This window comes from Formica exsecta, unplaced genomic scaffold (assembly GCF_003651465.1).
Source record: "Formica exsecta isolate Colony F162 unplaced genomic scaffold, ASM365146v1 scaffold21, whole genome shotgun sequence".
Taxonomy (NCBI): Eukaryota; Metazoa; Arthropoda; class Insecta; order Hymenoptera; family Formicidae; genus Formica; species Formica exsecta.
Window position 1 is genome coordinate 46,481 of NW_021849398.1, and position 21,350 is coordinate 67,830.

At 37.3% G+C, this 21,350-nt stretch overlaps 4 protein-coding genes across 10 annotated transcripts in view; 3 read left to right on the forward strand and 1 right to left on the reverse strand.

The window, feature by feature from the left end:
* The first annotated feature begins 2,310 nt into the window (after positions 1-2,310).
* Positions 2,311-8,907, forward strand: LOC115234937 (coronin-1C-A-like). Its single transcript, XM_029806358.1, is given in 6 exon segments — positions 2,311-2,691; positions 2,953-3,434; positions 7,442-7,820; positions 7,923-8,165; positions 8,272-8,386; positions 8,389-8,907. Coding segments are annotated over 6 exon segments (1,455 nt in total). The 5' UTR covers positions 2,311-2,493; the 3' UTR covers positions 8,427-8,907.
* On the reverse strand, positions 3,445-5,544 carry LOC115234938 (coronin-1C-A-like). The gene is made up of 3 exons (XM_029806360.1): positions 4,698-5,544; positions 4,420-4,627; positions 3,445-4,158 (listed from the first exon to the last, which is right to left on the reverse strand). The coding sequence occupies exons 2-3, from the start codon at positions 4,615-4,617 to the stop codon at positions 3,619-3,621; spliced, it is 738 nt and encodes a 245-aa protein (XP_029662220.1). The 5' UTR covers positions 4,618-4,627; positions 4,698-5,544; the 3' UTR covers positions 3,445-3,618.
* Positions 8,908-11,993: 3,086 nt separating the features above from the next.
* LOC115235079 (glycerol-3-phosphate dehydrogenase, mitochondrial) lies at positions 11,994-19,215 on the forward strand. Of its 6 annotated transcripts, XM_029806631.1 has the most exons (13): positions 11,994-12,183; positions 13,952-14,071; positions 14,283-14,436; positions 14,515-14,737; positions 14,821-14,984; positions 15,091-15,203; positions 15,278-15,471; positions 15,580-15,968; positions 16,066-16,316; positions 16,941-17,288; positions 17,381-17,479; positions 17,530-17,631; positions 18,000-19,215. In XM_029806631.1, the coding sequence occupies exons 2-13, from the start codon at positions 13,985-13,987 to the stop codon at positions 18,132-18,134; spliced, it is 2,259 nt and encodes a 752-aa protein (XP_029662491.1). In that variant the 5' UTR covers positions 11,994-12,183; positions 13,952-13,984; the 3' UTR covers positions 18,135-19,215. The 6 variants fall into 6 exon arrangements, with proteins under 6 accessions (XP_029662491.1, XP_029662488.1, XP_029662486.1 ...); XM_029806628.1 differs by lacking the exon at positions 17,530-17,631; XM_029806626.1 differs by lacking the exon at positions 17,381-17,479 and having other exon boundaries at positions 11,997-12,183.
* Positions 19,216-19,376: 161 nt separating this feature from the next.
* Positions 19,377-21,350, forward strand: part of LOC115235077 (transcription factor Sp4-like) — an 8,004-nt gene continuing 6,030 nt past the window's right edge. The window contains exons 1-2 of one of the 2 annotated variants that reach the window (XM_029806624.1): positions 19,377-20,226; positions 20,439-20,749. The gene's annotated coding sequence lies outside the window, so the exon portion shown is untranslated. Of the gene's footprint in view, positions 20,750-21,350 lie in introns of both variants that reach the window. The other variant, XM_029806623.1, reaches the window with a different exon arrangement.

Here is a 21,350-nt window from a genome sequence, read left to right on the forward strand (position 1 = left end):
GAAAACGCTATAAGACCACACTTAATGGCTCCCGCACACTGGACGCAATGAGTGATGAGCGATAGGCGCTCATCACTCAACTTTTTCGCAAAAGTAGAGCTCTCATTGGATATCGCCCATCGCTCATCACTCATCGCATCCAGGACTGTGTTCCGATTCCTCATCCGGGTGCACCCGGGTGGGGAATCGGAACACAGCACAGTGTGCCAAAGCCATAAAGTCCGTATCAGACTACGCATTGAAGATTGAGATTCAAGATTCGCGATTGAAATTTGACCAATCAGAACAAATAAATTTTAGTCCCTTTTGTTCTGATTTGTCAAATTCCAATCTTTAATCTTCAATCTTCAATTTTCAATGCGTAGTCTGATACGGGCTTTAGGTCTGCGCGTTGCTATGCGTAAACTCATCCTAATGACGAGCACACCATGTCTACTTGCATCATGACCTATTGTAGATTCGGCCTTATATTTTCTCTTTCTGATTTATCTTTTTCTCTCTCTTTCCGTCTCTGTAAATACTCCGCAAGAACAAAGGAAAAGTATTCGAAGGACATCTCTAGGTATGTACATCTATGCATATACACACATCATACAAACATACAGCGGATATAGGACGTAATAGGAATCATTCGTAAAGCCCGTATCAGACTACGCATTGAAAATTGAAGATTGAAGATTAAAGATTGGAATTTGACTAATCAGAACAAAAGACACTAAAATTTCTTTATTCTGATTGATCAAATTTCAATCTTGAATCTTGAATCTCAATCTTCAATGCGTAGTCTGATACGGGCTTAAAGCCCTATCCAGATGAATTTGCATAATCGCATAATGTATCTGCATAGAGAGATCGACCAATCACGTGTCTAATATAAAGAATGCCATATTGCTGCGTTCTTTATATCAGATGGTTAATGATTGGTTGATTTTCTAAACATACGTATATGTGTACATACATATACATTATACGATTAAGTTTGTCGGATAGGGCTTTACAAAATTGGAAAGGCGCTCACATTTGCGAACGTGCACGCCCGTCATTGTCAGTGCTCGAAGAGGTTAGTGGCGGGGACAAGACTCCTTTTCCAAAAACGTGCATCTTTTGTCACAACGTGAAAGATTTAGTACGTAAGTTCCGTTTTATAAGCGTGTAACTTGTAAAGAAATACAAGAAACGTAATGCTTTACAAGTTATATATCCGATAAAATTGTCGACTGTTATTTATTTCGTGATAAATCCATACATTAATAAGAAAACGTTATCGGTGAGTGAAGCAAAATGCATTCATAAAAAGATGATCATGCCAGCGGTTAGCGAATCTACAAAAAAAAAGAAAGAGAAAAAAGTGACAGTGGAAGATAGAGAACGGTAGACTTAGGTAGACTTGGCGATATCGCTTGGAGAGTGATCGAATGGGGGCTATTTGAATTAAGAGGGTGCACATTTCCAAATAAGGTATTAAAGATATCGAGCTTCTTCGTGTTTCTAGCGCTGCTACGTGGTCGTCGATCGAGTTACATTCTATCTACGATGTAACGGGCAGTGGCGGGAATACGAATTCTATTCTACTGTTTCCGTCCATTTTATGAGCTATCGTTAACAAATGATTAATGGCTCATTAAAAATGTGTCGCACTTTAACGTAAGATAACACTTTAACTATGATAACAAATAGTCGGAACAATAACTGCGGCGGTTGTTATCGGTAAACTGTCGGTTTGCATCGCATTTGTGTATGTGTGTGTGAGTATGTCGAAATCTCTTAACACATATCTTTTGATTTTCAAAACATTACATTTTATACAAATGTATAAAATGAGACTCGTCCGATTTCATGATACGGCATATACATGGTCAAGTGAATATGCGTATCTTGTATTATTTTGAATCGTTCTGAATCACGATCTCACGGTCTGGCACGGGCGCGGCCACGGCCGCGCTCGCGCGCCCCGTCTATTTCGGTGAATCGAAATCATTTTTCGATGCACCATGTAAGGAGCGCAGGAAACGATCTCTTCATTCACTCGCGATAATCGGGAAAGCATGTTACTGTAATGTTGGTGACAGTTGTGATAAAGTGTGTATATCTATATGTGTATATGCATCACATATACACACACACACATACACATTTGTAAATATAATGATCGAAAAGTTGCCGAAAATATACATACATTTCTTACATATCGGACGTATCCGTTTGATGATGAAAAGGCAGAGAGTGGGGAATCTATTTATATAATAGGGATATGTTTCATGCCGCAACGTCCGCAGCCCCATAGCGGACACGCGACACTAATTTATTAAAATAATCATAATAAACGCGTGCGCTCGCACGCACGTGTGTATAAGCGAATACGTACGAGCGACATATCGAGCATCGTGGCACCGTGTACTGTTCGCATATAGAGGTTATTTAATATTGATAGTTTTCTCTATCGCGTCTCTCTCGACAAATATCAATTTTATAATTGAAAATAGGTGTGCAGACATGTCTTTCCGCGTGGTGCGTACCAGCAAGTTCCGCCACGTGTACGGAACTTCTTTGAAACGTGAACAATGTTACGACAATATTAGAGTGTCCAAATCATCGTGGGACTCGACGTTTTGCGCCGTGAATCCCAAATTTCTCGCTATTATCGTAGAATCGGCGGGTGGCGGTGCCTTTATCGTCTTACCACACAATAAGGTAGGCTTTCGGTTTTTTGTAAATCTTTATATTCTTGCTTTTTACATTTCAATTCCTCTGATCGATTACATTTAATTGATTTAATGTTTTATGTACGTCACTATGCATTGGAAAGTATATTTTTGTCAGTGCTTATTATATATATCTAATACATAACTCGTTTCTCGTCAGATTGATAAAAGAATCTTTTACATAGTATATATAATGTATACTATATTTTTCAAATAACGGTTTACAATATATTGTTGTAAAACATTATAGATAGGAAGGATACCAGCAGACTATCCTTTAGTAGGTGGACACAAAGGACCTGTGTTAGATATTGCATGGTGTCCTCATAACGATAATGTCATAGCTTCTGGTTCTGAAGATTGTGTTGTCAAAATATGGCAAATACCTGATGGAGGTATTTCTAGGACATTAACCGAATCGATAGTAGATCTGCAACTACACCAACGTAGAGTTGGTTTAGTGCTATGGCATCCATCCGCATTAAATGTCTTGCTGACAGCTGGTTCGGACAATCTTGTTATTATCTGGAATGTTGGTACAGGAGAAGCCTTAGTACGCATTGACTCTCATCCAGATGTGGTTTATTCCGCATGTTGGAACTGGGATGGATCTCGATTAGTTACTACTTGTAAAGATAAAAAAATTAGGATCTTGGACCCGAGGTCAGGTGAAATATTAGAAGAAGCCATAGCTCACGAAGGAAGCAAAGCAACTCGTGCCATCTTTCTAAGGTATGTGCTCCATATAGAGTGCTACATTTCAAATGTAACAGGCCGAATATCTCGATAACTAAATGAAATATGGAGGTCCGGTTTTCTTTAGGCTGTATTGTTTCGAGGCGAACAAATTTTGATAAAAAGATTTTGACTTTGGATGGACGCGTAAAAAAGAACCGGACCTCGATATTCCATTTAGTTATCGAGATATTCGGCCTGTTACATTTGAAATGTAGCACTCTATATGGAGCACATACCTTAGAAAGATGGCACGAGTTGCTTTGCTTCCTTCGTGAGCTATGGCTTCTTCTAATATTTCACCTGACCTCGGGTCCAAGATCCTAATTTTTTTATCTTTACAAGTAGTAACTAATCGAGATCCATCCCAGTTCCAACATGCGGAATAAACCACATCTGGATGAGAGTCAATGCGTACTAAGGCTTCTCCTGTACCAACATTCCAGATAATAACAAGATTGTCCGAACCAGCTGTCAGCAAGACATTTAATGCGGATGGATGCCATAGCACTAAACCAACTCTACGTTGGTGTAGTTGCAGATCTACTATCGATTCGGTTAATGTCCTAGAAATACCTCCATCAGGTATTTGCCATATTTTGACAACACAATCTTCAGAACCAGAAGCTATGACATTATCGTTATGAGGACACCATGCAATATCTAACACAGGTCCTTTGTGTCCACCTACTAAAGGATAGTCTGCTGGTATCCTTCCTATCTATAATGTTTTACAACAATATATTGTAAACCGTTATTTGAAAAATATAGTATACATTATATATACTATGTAAAAGATTCTTTTATCAATCTGACGAGAAACGAGTTATGTATTAGATATATATAATAAGCACTGACAAAAATATACTTTCCAATGCATAGTGACGTACATAAAACATTAAATCAATTAAATGTAATCGATCAGAGGAATTGAAATGTAAAAAGCAAGAATATAAAGATTTACAAAAAACCGAAAGCCTACCTTATTGTGTGGTAAGACGATAAAGGCACCGCCACCCGCCGATTCTACGATAATAGCGAGAAATTTGGGATTCACGGCGCAAAACGTCGAGTCCCACGATGATTTGGACACTCTAATATTGTCGTAACATTGTTCACGTTTCAAAGAAGTTCCGTACACGTGGCGGAACTTGCTGGTACGCACCACGCGGAAAGACATGTCTGCACACCTATTTTCAATTATAAAATTGATATTTGTCGAGAGAGACGCGATAGAGAAAACTATCAATATTAAATAACCTCTATATGCGAACAGTACACGGTGCCACGATGCTCGATATGTCGCTCGTACGTATTCGCTTATACACACGTGCGTGCGAGCGCACGCGTTTATTATGATTATTTTAATAAATTAGTGTCGCGTGTCCGCTATGGGGCTGCGGACGTTGCGGCATGAAACATATCCCTATTATATAAATAGATTCCCCACTCTCTGCCTTTTCATCATCAAACGGATACGTCCGATATGTAAGAAATGTATGTATATTTTCGGCAACTTTTCGATCATTATATTTACAAATGTGTATGTGTGTGTGTGTATATGTGATGCATATACACATATAGATATACACACTTTATCACAACTGTCACCAACATTACAGTAACATGCTTTCCCGATTATCGCGAGTGAATGAAGAGATCGTTTCCTGCGCTCCTTACATGGTGCATCGAAAAATGATTTCGATTCACCGAAATAGACGGGGCGCGCGAGCGCGGCCGTGGCCGCGCCCGTGCCAGACCGTGAGATCGTGATTCAGAACGATTCAAAATAATACAAGATACGCATATTCACTTGACCATGTATATGCCGTATCATGAAATCGGACGAGTCTCATTTTATACATTTGTATAAAATGTAATGTTTTGAAAATCAAAAGATATGTGTTAAGAGATTTCGACATACTCACACACACATACACAAATGCGATGCAAACCGACAGTTTACCGATAACAACCGCCGCAGTTATTGTTCCGACTATTTGTTATCATAGTTAAAGTGTTATCTTACGTTAAAGTGCGACACATTTTTAATGAGCCATTAATCATTTGTTAACGATAGCTCATAAAATGGACGGAAACAGTAGAATAGAATTCGGAATATCTCGATAACTAAATGAAATATGGAGGTCCGGTTTTCTTTAGGCTGTATTGTTTCGAGGCGAACAAATTTTGATAAAAAGATTTTGACTTTGGATGGACGCGTAAAAAAGAACCGGACCTCGATATTCCATTTAGTTATCGAGATATTCGGCCTGTTTGTTTGAAATTTAGCACTCTGTGCTAAATATATTTTTTAGCATCTATTCGAGTTGTTTTTTTCCCTTTTTTAATTAAATATATCATTTATATGTATTTATATATTATACAATGAGATTGATGTGACTAAAAATAAAGAGAGACAGAGAAGAAGGCAATGCAACAAAAAGATAGGAAATAGACATACTTTGAAAAGTACATATATGCTAATTAACTGAATATTATAATCATAAGTTTTGGAAAATATGAGACTTTAGAAAATACATTAGTACTTGATTTTAATTTTCCTTAATTATTTAATTTCAAAATTAGATATGTACAGGCAAGTTTTAGTATGCATCAGTCTCATTTCACGAATAAAATATGTTATCTGATTATAAATATTATTACTCCATCTTTAGATATAAATATGAAATGCTCAATTGACCATATTTTATAAAGAGAGAAATGCTTCATTTAAATGCATAATTAACCCCAAGAAAAGACAAACCATTTTTCCATAATCTCATTAATATACTTACATGACGTAATTCATCTTGCTGCATTGTATTTCGAAATAACATTTAAAAGAAAGGATGCACTAACGAGTGAATTTTGCATGAGTGTGGATGTAGAAAATACATAAATACCGAGCCAAAAAAATGTAAATAATATTGTTGCACAACTTTTATACTTTTATTATATATATGGCAGTACATATAGATTATTCGTAGAAAAATATCTATAAAACATAATCATCAAATGGTATACATCCACCTTTTTACACAAATGCATTTGTAATCATACAATGTAAACAAATTATATCACTGCAGAAATTGTCTACAGATGATTTTTTGAATATATCCGCAATATTAGAATTTTTTTTTCTTATTTCTACCTCTTTTTTTCTTTTTTCCCTTTTTTCCCTTTTTTTTTCTTTTTCTTTTTTTTCCCCATGGTTATGTTTTCACGTCAACATACATAATGGTATTTATTTTTCGCATCTCTTTCCGCTAGTATATTTTGTAACAGAAATATAGTTAGATACGCACGTAAAGGATACATTTGTTTCTTCATCATCTTGTATTTCCGGTTTGTGTAGTGCGAGATTCTGTAATTTTTAATGGAAAACTCCCAGACTGAATTTTCGACATGACGAAGATGCCAACTTAATAAATACGAGTGTCAAGACGTGCGCTCTGTAATTCTCCATAGATGTTACAGTAAGTATTGTACATCAACTTGTTAATTCAAGAATTGCAACTTGTAAATGTTAGAATGCGTAAGTAAATATGTAAGTTATATCAAGAAACATATTAATTTTTTTTTGGTATAGATATCTTTATAAAATATCATAATTATCACATTTATATCTGTGAAAGGAAGGGACAAAATATTATATGCAAGTGAAAGTTTACTTGAGCAATAGCGCTGCATGTAATTATTTGCATTGTAATTATATTTCCTATATATATATTGCAACATGTTGGAAGATGTTTTTCTTTATGTGTAGTAATAAGGTGGATGTTGTAAAATTTTGATGATTAATCTCCATGTATAAGGGAATGTGATAATAGGATATTAATGACTAATGCAAATACACACACATACATACATATACAGATCATGTTTATTGCAATCACTCCAAGAGATTAACATGCCAAATAATGAAGACCTACTATGTTATATAGTATATATTAACAAAACCTTAGTGCATTTTGATCAAATTATTTGCATTATATTTTCAGGGGTGGCTTGATCTTCACGACAGGTTTTAGTAAAATGTCAGAAAGACAATATTCTTTGCGAGCTCCTGACATGTTGGGCGAGCCAATAGTTATGGTAGAATTAGATACGAGCAACGGGGTTATGTTCCCTCTATATGATCCTGATACAAATTTAGTATATTTATGTGGCAAAGGTGATTCTGTGATTCGATATTTTGAAATTACACCCGAACCGCCCTTTGTTCACTACATCAATACTTTTCAAACTCCTGATCCTCAACGAGGTATAGGAATGATGCCAAAACGAGGCTGTGATGTTAATAGCTGTGAAATAACCAGATTCTATCGATTAAATAATTCGGGCTTTTGCCAAGTGATATCTATGACAGTGCCAAGGAAGGTAAGACTGTGTGAAAAAAAAAAAATAATTGGAAAGTACCAAAGTCGATTCCAAAAGCAGACTAATAGTCTAGCGCGCTTGTTCTATATAATTGTATTCCAGTCTGAGCTTTTTCAAGAAGACTTGTACCCCGATACTCCCGGTGACACAGCTGCAATCTCAGCGGAAGAATGGCAATCTGGCACCGATGCAGAGCCTATATTGATATCCCTAAGAGACGGTTATCAGCCGTCTGCTTCCAAAAATGAACTTAAAGTACAAAAGAAATCTAATATATTGAGTAAAGGAGCCAAGGTCGCGTCTAATGCCGCGCAAGATATTGCGCAAGTTTCGCCAGGAGCTTGTGTATGTATATCAAAAATTTATTCCTTCTTACTTTTTTCTCGGCTGAGAGTGACTTGATCAAATAATTTAAATAACTTGATAATTATTCGTTATTTAATCTTCGTAGGAAGAATTATTGAGAGAATGCAGAGAAGAGATAAGAAAATTAAAAGCCGTAATCGTCAAGCACGAAGGAAGAATACGAGTGTTGGAATCGGCGGTCGCTCTTCAAATGAAAGAGGAAGAGATGGCAAAGAAACGCTCGCTTCCGACGAAGTATAAAGATCTCCAGATTTTGTTTTTTGACAAGATTCCGGTGTGACATTGCATCTCTAATGTAAAAACGTATTTTTCACTAGAATCACTAATATCTTATAATAAGAACGATCGTATATTTTGATATAACAACTTGTGTAAATAGTAGGTTTTAGCAATGTCGTGTGTCTTGACTCTCTGCAACAATCTTTGCTATTTATTGTACATCCACATTCATCGTACATTCTTTGCATTTGTATTATGTTTACATGCGTTTTATTATTTAAAATTTATATATATATATAATTTTAGAGGTGTTTGCCATACATGATAATGTATGTCCCTAGAATTAAGTTTTTGCTCCATACTATGATATAACATACGAGACTTTTATGTATATGAACCTTTGTACGAATACTGTTTTGTGACGTACGAGAGTGCCTAACTTGTACAGATATTTGATGTTAAATAACAAAGAGTATTATATTTTGTTTCGACACGTGATTTATATATATTGTACAATTATGTGACTCTAACCTTCCATTCTCAGTGGATATTATTTCCAGATATCACTCGATTGCAGTGATGCCAGAAACGGGTCCCGCGGCTCACGGCTCAGCAATGGAAGGGGTAACGCACACAAGCGCGAGCCGCGTACATGTGCCACATGTACGCGGCTCGCGCTTGTGTGCGTTACCCCTTTCATTGTTAAGCCATAAGCCACGGGATCCGTTTCTGGCATCACTGCGTAGCACATATCGGCGGTGACGTTACGAGGTGTGCGTTACCCCTTCCATTGCTGAGCCGTGAGCCGCGGGACCCGTTTCTGGCATCACTGCTCGATTGTAACGTGCTTGATAAGGGTCCGGGCACATTAAAAAACTTAAGCAGTAAAGCCCGTATCAGACTGCATTGAGATTGAATTTTGACCAATCAGGACAGGGTAATTTTAGTTTTTTTTTTTTTTATCCTGATTGGTCGAATTTCAATCTTCAATACGTAGTCTGATACGGGCTTAATGGCCCTCGCACACTGGACGTGATGAGCAATAAACAATGGGCGATATTCAATGAGAGCTCTGCTTTTTCGGAAAAGCGGAGCTCTTATTGAATATCGCTCATCGCGTCCAGTGTGCGAATAAGGCTATTACATAGGAATCTGCGACGAAACTGTCATTGTAAACGCGCTCTACTGTTGTATCTATTATGATGTAGGCCGGTATTCATAGTCCGTTCTTATATCCAAGATCGTCTTAAGTGTGGTCTTGGGTCGTCTTAAGATCCCATTCAACCAATGAAATGGCCGCATAGTATCTTAAGATCGTACTTAAGACGATCTTGAATATAAGAACGGACTATGAATACCGGCCCTAGAGTCCTATATTATGGCTGCGATCCGAAATACGCTTACAGCGCTATTAGCGCGCTGCCAGCTATAGTGCACGTGACGTAAACTATAGATTTTCAGTATTGTGAGCGCTCTGAGCGTATTTCGGACCGCAGCTTATCAGAGAGGCGCCAACTTGTTCCACTTCCAGGGTACCGATCATGTAACTTTTCCCCTAGGGCGAAAACGTGAAAAGTGAAAAATATTAGGGCCGTGGCACATAAAAAAACTTAAGCAGTAAGACTTAAAACGTAAGCGAATTGCCCAATCACGGGCGAACAGTAAGGCAGCCATATTGAAACGTAAGCTACGATGAAAATTCCGTATGGTTGAAATTCTTAAGTCTTAAGTCTTACTGCTTAAGTTTTTTTATGTGCCCGGGCCCTTAGCATTGAAATCAATGGCAAAACTTTTCACTTTTCCGTCTTAAGGGAAAAGTTACATGATTGATACCCTCATTGGTCGATTATTATAACTGCCATGTTAGGCCACAAACTTCACACGTTTGCTAGCTAATCTAATCGACCTAGCCATAACTGTCCGTCAAAACCACAGAAACAAACAGTCTAGGCCGTCGTGTTTTGCGTGTTACCTAATTTGTGTATTTTAATTTTCCAAAGTAAGATTATATAAAATTGTGAAAACTTGTGCAAAGTAAGGTATGTATTTTACTTCAGACTATGTAATTTAATGTGATTTATTTCCTAAATTATATTTATAATAATACATAATATAAAATAACGTAATAATAATGATAATAATGTAGTAATAATATAGCAATAATAATAATATACCCTATAATAATATAACCTATAAAAATATAACCTATAATAGTAATTATAACAATTATATTTTTTAATAGTCAATTCATATTATTATTTGATTTTAACACAGGAAAACTGATGAAATATATTTGTTTGTAATTTTTTTTAATACGTGTTTTAATATTCATTACTCACGTTAACTTCAAACGAAAAATATATGTATATCGTATTCTTGTATTTATTTAACAATTAAAATAAACCGTCATCAAAAATGTCATATGCGGTTTCACCCCACGACGGCACATTGTCCGATCTTTATTTAAGGATTTCTAGCCTAGCATTAAGCCCGTATCAGACTATGGATTGAGATTGAAATTTGACCAATCAGGACAAGGAAATTTTAGTTCCGTTTATCCTGATTGGTCAAATTTCAATCTTTAATACGGGCTTTAATCTTAGAATATATATAAATAGAAGAGGAATAGCAGGTTGAAATGTGCTCGGAGAAAGTGAGACAGAAAATTGTAGTTGTCTCTCTCTTGTGAGTAACTGCTCGAAAGTGCTCATGCGCGCCATTTGCTGACATATACAAGCATACTGGAATTAGCGATTCCTTTGTTTGGCTGTCGCCATTTTTTCGCCGAGGGAGAGGTGTGTTTGGATTTTGGTATTTCTTTTTAGTATTACCTAATTAGTCCATGGCATGTCACGTGACATTATTCTCAGTTTAGATGATGTCACGTGATATGCCATGGACCAATCAGGTAATACTAGAAAGAGATACCAAAATCCAAACGCACCTCTCTTTTCGGCGAAAAAGTGGCGACAGCCAAACAAAGGATTCGCTCATTCCAGTATGTATACAGTTCATTGGTGAGTAGTCGCTATTGAAAAGAGATGCTAAATAAGGTAGACTGTTATTGGTTCATACATCGATTCTTTGCATAGCATTAAGCCTGTATCAGACTACGCATTAAAAATTGAAGATTGAAGATTAAAGATTGAAATTTGACTAATCAGAACAAAAGGGACTAAAATTTCTTTATTCTGATTGGTCAAATTTCAATCTTCAATCTTCAATCTCAATTTTTAATGCGTAGTCTGATACGGACTTTAAGCCCATATCAGACTATGCATTTAGATTGAAATTTGACCAATCAAGACAAGGAAATTTTAGTTCCTTTTATCCTGATTGGTCAAATTTCAATTTTCAATGCGTAGTCTGATACGGGCACAACGGTGGTTTTTTACCTACCTATCCCTTCCACGCAGATAAAAGCGGGGAGCACACACTTTTGCATAAGCGCATAATCATAAGCATAAGGAATTTGATTGGTCAATTTCTTTATGCATAAGGAAATGGACCAATCAATTTCCTCATCCTTATGATTATGCGCTTTTGCAAAAGTGTGTGCTCCCCGCTTAAGTCTTCTATTTCTAGTTTTTATGCTTTCGGTGGCCGAAATTCAATCTTTGGTTGCCTTCGGTCAATCAGTCGCTGTCGGCTGTCGGTGGCCATAGGCCATCGGTTTAAAACAGTTTATACCGCAATTGGTCTGCTATCAGAGAATGTGCTTTCTGAAATTTTAGTGTCGCAACATTCGCTATAGACGAGGAACGCGTCTCATCTCGCTGTGAGTATATGTATATTATATCGCTATTACTTATCCAAAGAATCGGCTCGAAAGATCCAGTTGCTCGATTGTTTTGTTGCGTGCGGTGATATTATCAATTAATCTTATCATTCGTTGGCACGGCAATATAATACTTGCAATTATCATTGGATATTTGACCAACAAGGATTCTCGTATCGATTCTCGAGTTTCGAAAATTGACTTGACTCGATTGTTCAATTGCTGATTGAAAGATTGCCGAAAATAAACCGAGAAAAATGCGCTAAACAATGTAATTAAAACACGTAAACGCATAATTAAAGATACACTTTGCATGTTAATAATGTTGAGTAGAGCGGATTCAATGTTCCGATCTCGTGTTACAACGAGCAAGTCGAGACGACAAAGATTAAATAACGCGTAATAAGTAGTGTATATAGTAGTATATATGGGCTATATATGTGCCTATTGTTGATGCGAGTGACATTTCAAAGCATTTGGCACAGATATATATGCGAGATTTGCGAAAGCTATTTTAGCTACAATCTTGCGACATCGAGTCCGACATTATGTTCTTGTGATATGCGCACATTTCGAAGTATAATATATACATACTTGAAATTTACCAAATTTTTCGGCCAACTCTGGACTGATGCGGTCAGTAATGCCAGCGAATTGTACCTGTAATTCTTATGCATTTGCGCAAGAGCTTCTCTATGTATAAACACTATCAGAAATTCTACAATAACACGTATCCTCTAATATGAATTATATACTCGGACAGCTTTTTTCCTCCTGTTTTGCAAGTCAATGCGGTTCATACCTCTAACAATTATTAGATTTAAAGATCGAAATAGCATGTGCGACCAGACAGTAACGTACTGTCGATCTTTTCGTGGATTTCATGAGATTGCACGAGCCGATTACATGACCGCGTTCGTATCCGCGTGGTAATATATATATCCGCGAGTAACACCAAATGTCACTTACGTAATCCCACGTGCTTCAAGCTCTTATCAAGGTTGTCGGATGAAATCAGTATTTGTCGTATACTCGTATGTATGCGCGTGTATGCATGAGACATTTGTGCATGTTAGTAGTATATATAATTATAATAATGAAAAAGCTTCAACTTTTTTTTTGTGTCATGATAATTTTGCGATACAATGCACAATTCTTAAATTATTTACAGTGTATGTACAATGAACGTATATATGTACGTATACACGAGCGCAGACAAAATGTGTATCCTCTTAGTTAAGGCTTTGTGCAGCTTTTTGAAAATATTTATTACTTTAAATAAATTTTAGAGACAACTCACTATACACACATATATAATATATATTGTATGTGTGTGTGTGTGTGTATATATATATATGTAAATATGTGTGTGTGTGTGTGCGTGCGTGCGTGCGTGCGTTTGTGTGTGTGTGTATACATACATACATACATATATTTATATAGTTTTAAAGCTAAATGATATTTGTATTACATATCATATATATATATCATATATGTATTACGTTATTATTATTATTATATAATATATTGCTGAAGTTGATATATAAGAATTTAAAGAAAGAAATATTTCTATGTGTATATAGTCTTTTTTATACTTTAATATATGTATGAAAGTATAAATATATAAATTCTTGCGTATTGTAATAAATATAATCTCTCGACTATATGTGTGTACACATACATCTATATACAATGTAGATTTTATATTACGTGTTCTGAAAATATGTACGTATCTATTTCTATGTATGTATATATTTCTTGATTTCAGTTTTTCTGGCTAAAATCGACGAATTGACAGACGATGGCATCACTTAGATTATTTGTAGCAGGGGCAAGTGTCGTAGGTGCTGGTACTCTCACTTCACACTTTCTTTTGTCAGATACTACAGTAGGTATATATGCATGATAACGCATGATAATCGTAATGCGATCAAAGATTACTCGAAAACTGCAAATATATGTCCGTGTGTATTCCTTAACTCTGTTATTATATATGTGTCATATATATTGCAAACAATGCAATGTCGCTCATTTTTAAATCATACCTAGATGCCACTAATTGCATACATACTTATTTCTCAAGGCAATGACGGTTATAGGTACACGCTGAAAAGGGAAAACCAAGGCCGCCTCGAAGGACTTTACCAACACGAGAGGATCAAGTAAAGACTTTAAAGTCGCAAGAGTACGATGTATTGATAATCGGAGGTGGTGCGACAGGGGCAGGATGCGCTCTGGATGCTTGCACGCGAGGTAAATTTACTGCCTTGATTTTTATTTGCTCGGAAAAAAGAAAGAATAAAAAAACGATAACGCTATACTTTCTCAAAGGTTTGAAGACTGCATTGGTCGAAGCCGACGACTTTGCATCTGGGACTTCTTCCCGAAGCACAAAGTTAATTCACGGCGGTGTACGATATTTGCAAAAAGCCATCATGCAATTGGACATCGAGCAATACAGAATGGTAAAAGAAGCACTTCACGAACGTGCGTCGATGCTGCAGAGCGCACCGCATTTGGCGCACCCATTACCCATTATGCTGCCAGTTTATACGTATGTTTATATACACTACAAGCATAGTCTTTTAACGCTGCTTGACTTCTTCTTCACGCACATATGTCCATTACTTTTGTCAGATGGTGGCAGATTCCTTATTATTGGTTCGGCATTAAGATGTACGATCTGGTAGCAGGTAGCAAAACAGTGAAGTCGTCGTACTATCTGAGTAAATCAAACGCTTTAGAACTTTTTCCGATGCTGAAAGGCGACAAACTGACGGGAGCTATTGTCTACTACGATGGTATTCGTCCTCGGACGCAAAATCTCCCTCTTACAATTTTTACATAGAGATAGCGCGTATATATATCTATCCTACTCTTAAATGTGTCATTTGGCATATAATACAGGCCAGCAAGACGATGCTAGAATGAATTTGGCAATCGCTCTGACAGCTTCAAGACATGGGGCGACAGTTGTAAATCACGTTAAAGTGGTTAATCTGCTGAAAGGTCTCGACAAGGTATATATTAGTATGTATGTAATAGTTGTAAAATGAGAATATTTTCTAAAAAAGTTTTTCCATCTGAACAAAAGGATGGCAAACGTGTCCTCGTGGGTGCTCACCTCAAGGATGAACTTACGGGAGAGGAATGGGACGTAAAGGCTAAGGCGATAATCAACGCGACTGGCCCCTTTACCGATCATATCAGAAAGATGGACGATCAGAACGTTCAGTCTATCTGCTCTCCGTCTTCTGGAGTTCACATAGTGCTGCCAGGATATTACAGGTAATATAAAAGAGCTAACATATTAATATATGTGTAATAATGCATTACTCAATTCGTTGCAATTTTTCTCTCGATGTAGTGATTTTTTTCTTTATGATATTGCTCTAGTCCCGACCAGATGGGTCTACTCGATCCAGCGACGAGCGACGGCCGTGTTATCTTCTTTTTGCCATGGCAAAAGCAAACTATTGCGGGAACGACCGATCTACCATGCGAGGTAACGCATAATCCTCGGCCCACAGAAGACGAAATCATGTTCATCCTACAGGAAGTAAAAAACTATTTAAATCCTGACGTCGAGGTACGCCGCGGGGACGTTCTCTCCGCCTGGAGCGGTATCAGACCGCTCGTTTCCGATCCGAACAAACCAAACACGCAATCGCTTGCCAGAAATCATATCGTGCACGTTAGTCCTACGAATCTCATCACGATAGCAGGCGGCAAATGGACGACTTACCGAGCGATGGCTCAAGAAGCTATTGACGCGACCATAAAAGGTACATTAAGCGAATCAATCAATGGCAGCAAAAATCTTTGAGTTTTTTTTTTTTTTTAATGCATCTGTAAAAGGTATTCATTGATATTTGTTTAAAGCTTGCGACTTACAACCAGAAAGACCTTGCCAAACCGATGGCTTCCTTCTGGAAGGTGCTCAGGGTTGGAGTCCTACAATGTACATTAGATTGGTGCAGGACTTTGGTTTAGAATGCGAAGTCGCGCAACACTTGTCTAAGAGCTACGGAGATCGTGCGTTCGCCGTAGCTAAAATGGCTTCTCTGACAGGGAAACGGTGGCCGATTATTGGAAAAAAGATTCATCCGGAATTCCCATACATCGATGCTGAAGTGAGTGCTTCTCACGTGTTTGAAATATCGACCGACCAGTCAGCGAATCAATCAATGGCAGCAAAAAAATTTTTGTTTTTTTTTTTTTTTTTAATGCATCTGTAAAAGGTATTCATTGATATTTGTTTAAAGCTTGCGACTTACAACCAGAAAGACCTTGCCAAACCGATGGCTTCCTTCTGGAAGGTGCTCAGGGTTGGAGTCCTACAATGTACATTAGATTGGTGCAGGACTTTGGTTTAGAATGCGAAGTCGCGCAACACTTGTCTAAGAGCTACGGAGATCGTGCGTTCGCCGTAGCTAAAATGGCTTCTCTGACAGGGAAACGGTGGCCGATTATTGGAAAAAAGATTCATCCGGAATTCCCATACATCGATGCTGAAGTGAGTGCTTCTCACGTGTTTGAAATATCGACCGACCAGTCAACATCTTTACATCCCAATGACCAAGTTTAAACCGATATACTTTAATACATATTAAGTACTACACTGGCCAATTATAGCCATTCTATTCTTTAAAGGAAAGGCTATGATTGGCCAGTGTAGTACTTAGTACGTGTTAAAGAATATCGGTGTAAACTAGGCCAATATTCGATATATCCGAAATATATATTATACATTTCAGATACGTTACGGTGTACGAGAATACGCTAGAACTGCGATCGATATGATCGCGCGTCGGTTAAGACTCGCTTTTCTCAATGTGCAAGCAGCTCAAGAGGCATTGCCAGTCATCATAGATATCATGGCCGAGGAGTTGCATTGGTCGACGGAGGAGAAGAAGAAGCAACATCGTGAGGCCAGCGAATTTCTCGCACAGGAAATGGGTCAAATGGTGAACCGTGCTTCTCGTGACAAGATTCCCATCAATCTCACCAAAGACGAGATCCAGCTCTACATCAAGCGCTTTGGAATTATAGACAAGGACAAAAAGGGATATGTGTCTATTAATGATATTCGACGAGGATTAAAGGTTTGCATACGAATGTCAATGTTCCATGACACTTTCTATTCGCTTCTCTCCTCTTTAATTGTCATCGATATGCATTAATCGCCGATGTGCAGGTATTAGGTATAAGAATGAACCAGGACGAGATGCACAGCTTGTTGAATGAAATTGATCTTACTTACAACGGTCAAATGGAATTACAAGACTACTTGCAGGTAAATCGTCAAGCATATACTTGACATATATTTTTTTCTGCTCTTCGCAGCTCTTTGGAGATAAGGAAGTACCGGGTGAAGAACTTCACGAAATTCTACGCGAAATCGACACCAATATGAATGGTCAAGTTGAATTGGATGAATATCTTCAGGTCTGTGACATTGCGCATTGTGCACACAGTCACAGTCTTTTTGTTACATTTCTTTTTGCTATACGTATATTGCTCACATTTTTCTTAAAGCAATATTTTTATTTTCTCGTTCGCATGGTTATGTGTGACACTAAACTAATAACAATCTTTTAAACTGATAGAGAAATTAGCAATTACTTATTATCCTTCTTTCATCCTTTCATGTTCTTTTTTATTTTTTTATTTCTTTTTTATTTATATCGCATGCCGTTTTAAGTTTTATAATATATGAGTATCGGAAATTATATCATCTTCAATATCTTTTTGTTAATATGCATATACTTATATAAACCACTCGCTACATGTATGTGTATTACTTTTATATATAGATGATGTCAGCTATAAAGTCTGGTCATGTGGCATATTCACGTTTCGCACGGATGGCTGAAATGGAGGAAGCGCAGCACGAAAAAGAAATGCTCAAGAAACAAATAAGTGTCGAGAGATCGGGTGGAGGACTGTGAAGAGAAACCCATCTCCTTATAGGCTGCAAAGTTTTGAAAAATATGTTTGTTTTACATCCGTGTTTGATTTGACGTTTCATCATATGTATTTATTATAGAGTACAAGTACATCGAATCAAGCGCACATACGTTTATCTGTGTATGTGCACCAAAATCAACAATCAAATAATCTCTTACAAAAAATAAAAGTCATGAATATAATAATTAGAAAACTATACAAATAAGTTTAAACTACACAAGCAATTTGATATTAAATAATTCACAACACTCTGACTAGAACTTTATCGTATCTTCTCTTTACATGCATCCTCCACATGTAGATTTTTATCAATAAACAAAATTAAAATTACATGTATGTATTCATGCACACCAGTAATTAAAATTGTGTGTGTGTACACATATTTTAAAGGAAAAATTTTAAATCTGTCTAAGACTTTCTTTGTAATGCGGCGTGCATGTTTTACTGCATTACGTATTATGTACAAATTACAAAATATTCATATTCTATTTGTATTATATATATACATATATGCATGTACTGATGCATTATAGAAAGTATAATTGTATTCTATTCTTGTAACGAGAGTGTACTCTATGTAACATAGGAACTTTACCATGCTGAATTGTTGTACAATATTTATATATAATATTTATAGTATTTACAATTGTACACGTTATGTATTATTTAATTCAAAATCATTGCTCCCTTTCGCCGATATTTATCTGAATTAAGAATTGTGAATATAACGCATTGTAAAAAATGTTTCTAGTATGTTAAAGAAATCTTGTCATTCAATTTTTGAAACTAAACTTATAAATAATTACACTATTATTTACATTATTAAACTTAAATAATAGCTTACACTATTATTTATATTATTAAACTTAAATAATAGTTTACACTATTATTTACATTACTGTGTATCTCTATCTTGTCAGTTACATATATTAAGATTGTATAAATTATGGATATTGTATATTGCAAGATTACTTAATTTATTATCGTTGATGCGATTGATAAGCATGTTGTCTCGTCATGAATTATTTCATAATTGTCACATCAATAAAGTTGATGTCGAGCAAAGAATTTGGAGTACTGTGTTACATTATTAAATTTAGAAATTAATAGTAATATGCTACAATTTTTATATTACAAATGGTTGATATTTGTATCATATGTATATATTTATGCATCTAGAACAATTTGCGATTTATCTCTTTCCCTCTCGCATTGAACACTTTTTTTTATCGCTTAGAATCGAGAACCGTGAAATAAATGAAATTCAGAAAAAAAATTAATTACAATTTTTGTGGGAGGAGGGAGAGAAAAAGGAAGAAAGGAGAAGTTTGACGGTTTGAAACGATTTGTCTTTGTCATGCATGTATTTGGAAATGCTGTGAAACTTTATTTAAAATCTATTTCTTATCAATATTTCGCAAATTAAACACGAAACTGTTTGTGCGAACAAACGTAATGAATTCGACTCAGTAAAATACCGATATATTATGGTAAACCACGGTGGACACAACGTATGAAATGAAAGGTGGGGGGAAGCGAAAGACTAGAGGAACGAAAGTAGAGGGAGGTGCGCGTGGTTTAGCCCTTTGTAATGGGGTGGGCGTCCGAAGTGACACCGCGTACGCCCCTGTCGAATGACGCCCCAGCCAACTGCAACCAGCTTTAGCCAGCTCGGTTGGCGAGCAGCCGCACGAACCAGCACGGCCAACCACCAATCGGCGAGGCCGTGCCGTCATGACGAACGTACGGCGACGTTGCCATCTCGCGCACCGCCCATTGGCCCCACGAGTATGTACATACGTGCGTCCGTCGTAGTTTCGACGAGTCCCATTACGACGGTATTTGTTAGTATTCGTTTTAACGTTTCCGCGAACGTGAATAAATGACTAAACGGAGAGTGTGGTGGATGTAGAATATATGATGCACGTGTCGGTAGATTGCACGATAGTTTGACAAGTCGCACGAATTGCCGCAGCCGCATCGCTTTTCATCGACTCCCCTCAGCCAGCGATACTGTGCGCGTCACACAATTTCTATCCATCTACGCGCGGAGAGCGATAGCGTCAAAACTTGGTGCGAATTGTTCCGTGATGTAAACGGCAATTTTAAGCTAATATATCGTACACATCTTGCTCGATCGTGTATCGATCAACGCAAAATAATGCAGCCACTACTAATGGTCGTTGTAGTATAGTGCGCGGGCGCAATACTACGGCAACAGTGACGCGCTCGCGTGCGTGGCACGTGCGTACGTGTGTGTATATGTGATTCTTTTTTTCTTTTAGTTCTTTCTTTATATATGTGACTTTGTGCGCGGTATGTACGAGAGCTCTCGTGAATAATGCTTCACTACTTGCTTGTACATTATGCAAACGGCAAAACGCACGATAACGAGTACAGTTCCGTTTTTATCGAATCGTGTCAAGTCGGTTCTTCGTGATCAGCGTGCTTTCTTGATTGAGAAAGAGACGCACATGTTTTCGCATAACTACTTGTAACGGTACGAATCGGACTAGTAGCGACAACGCAACGTAGTGGCGTTGGCATTTGGCGTTGGCGGTGGTGTTGGCGTTGGCGTTGGCGTAACATTAACAGTGTGAGTATGTATGTACACTTGCGCGAGAGGAAACACGTGTTTATTTTCCAAGTTAGGTGGAGTCCCGTGTTCAAAGTGGGTGGAGGCTGCATCGCGAGTCGGCCTTCCCCGTTATCACGGATATCGCGTAAGAGCGCAAACGAGCGGCACAGCCAAGTGGGCGGTATGACGACACACGCTACTTGCCATTGTGTTGGAAGTTGGATGAAACTCGTGCGCGTGCTTCGATACGAATCGGGTGGGGCGGTAGAAACAGGGGCGTAAGGAGGCGGTCCTCGATTGGATTCTCGCGGAGGATTCTCGCGGTTCGCGACGGCCTTCTTTGTTCCCTCTTATTGTTAGAAAATGGTTAAAGAAAGCGGCATAAAGTGCGATTTTTTTAGCTGCACAAGCTGTTCACTGTTTGCCGTTCTCTTACTTTATATTAACAAAGCGATCCAAGGCGATTCGCGTAATTCACTTTCAAAAATAAAAATCTGCGTCTTTTTTCTCCAATTCTGTGTTTGAATCTTTGTTATTAGCTCAAAATATTTTAATCCAAATTATGATACAAACTTGTTGATATTTTCCCAACAGCATATTCTCAATTTATGATATATAT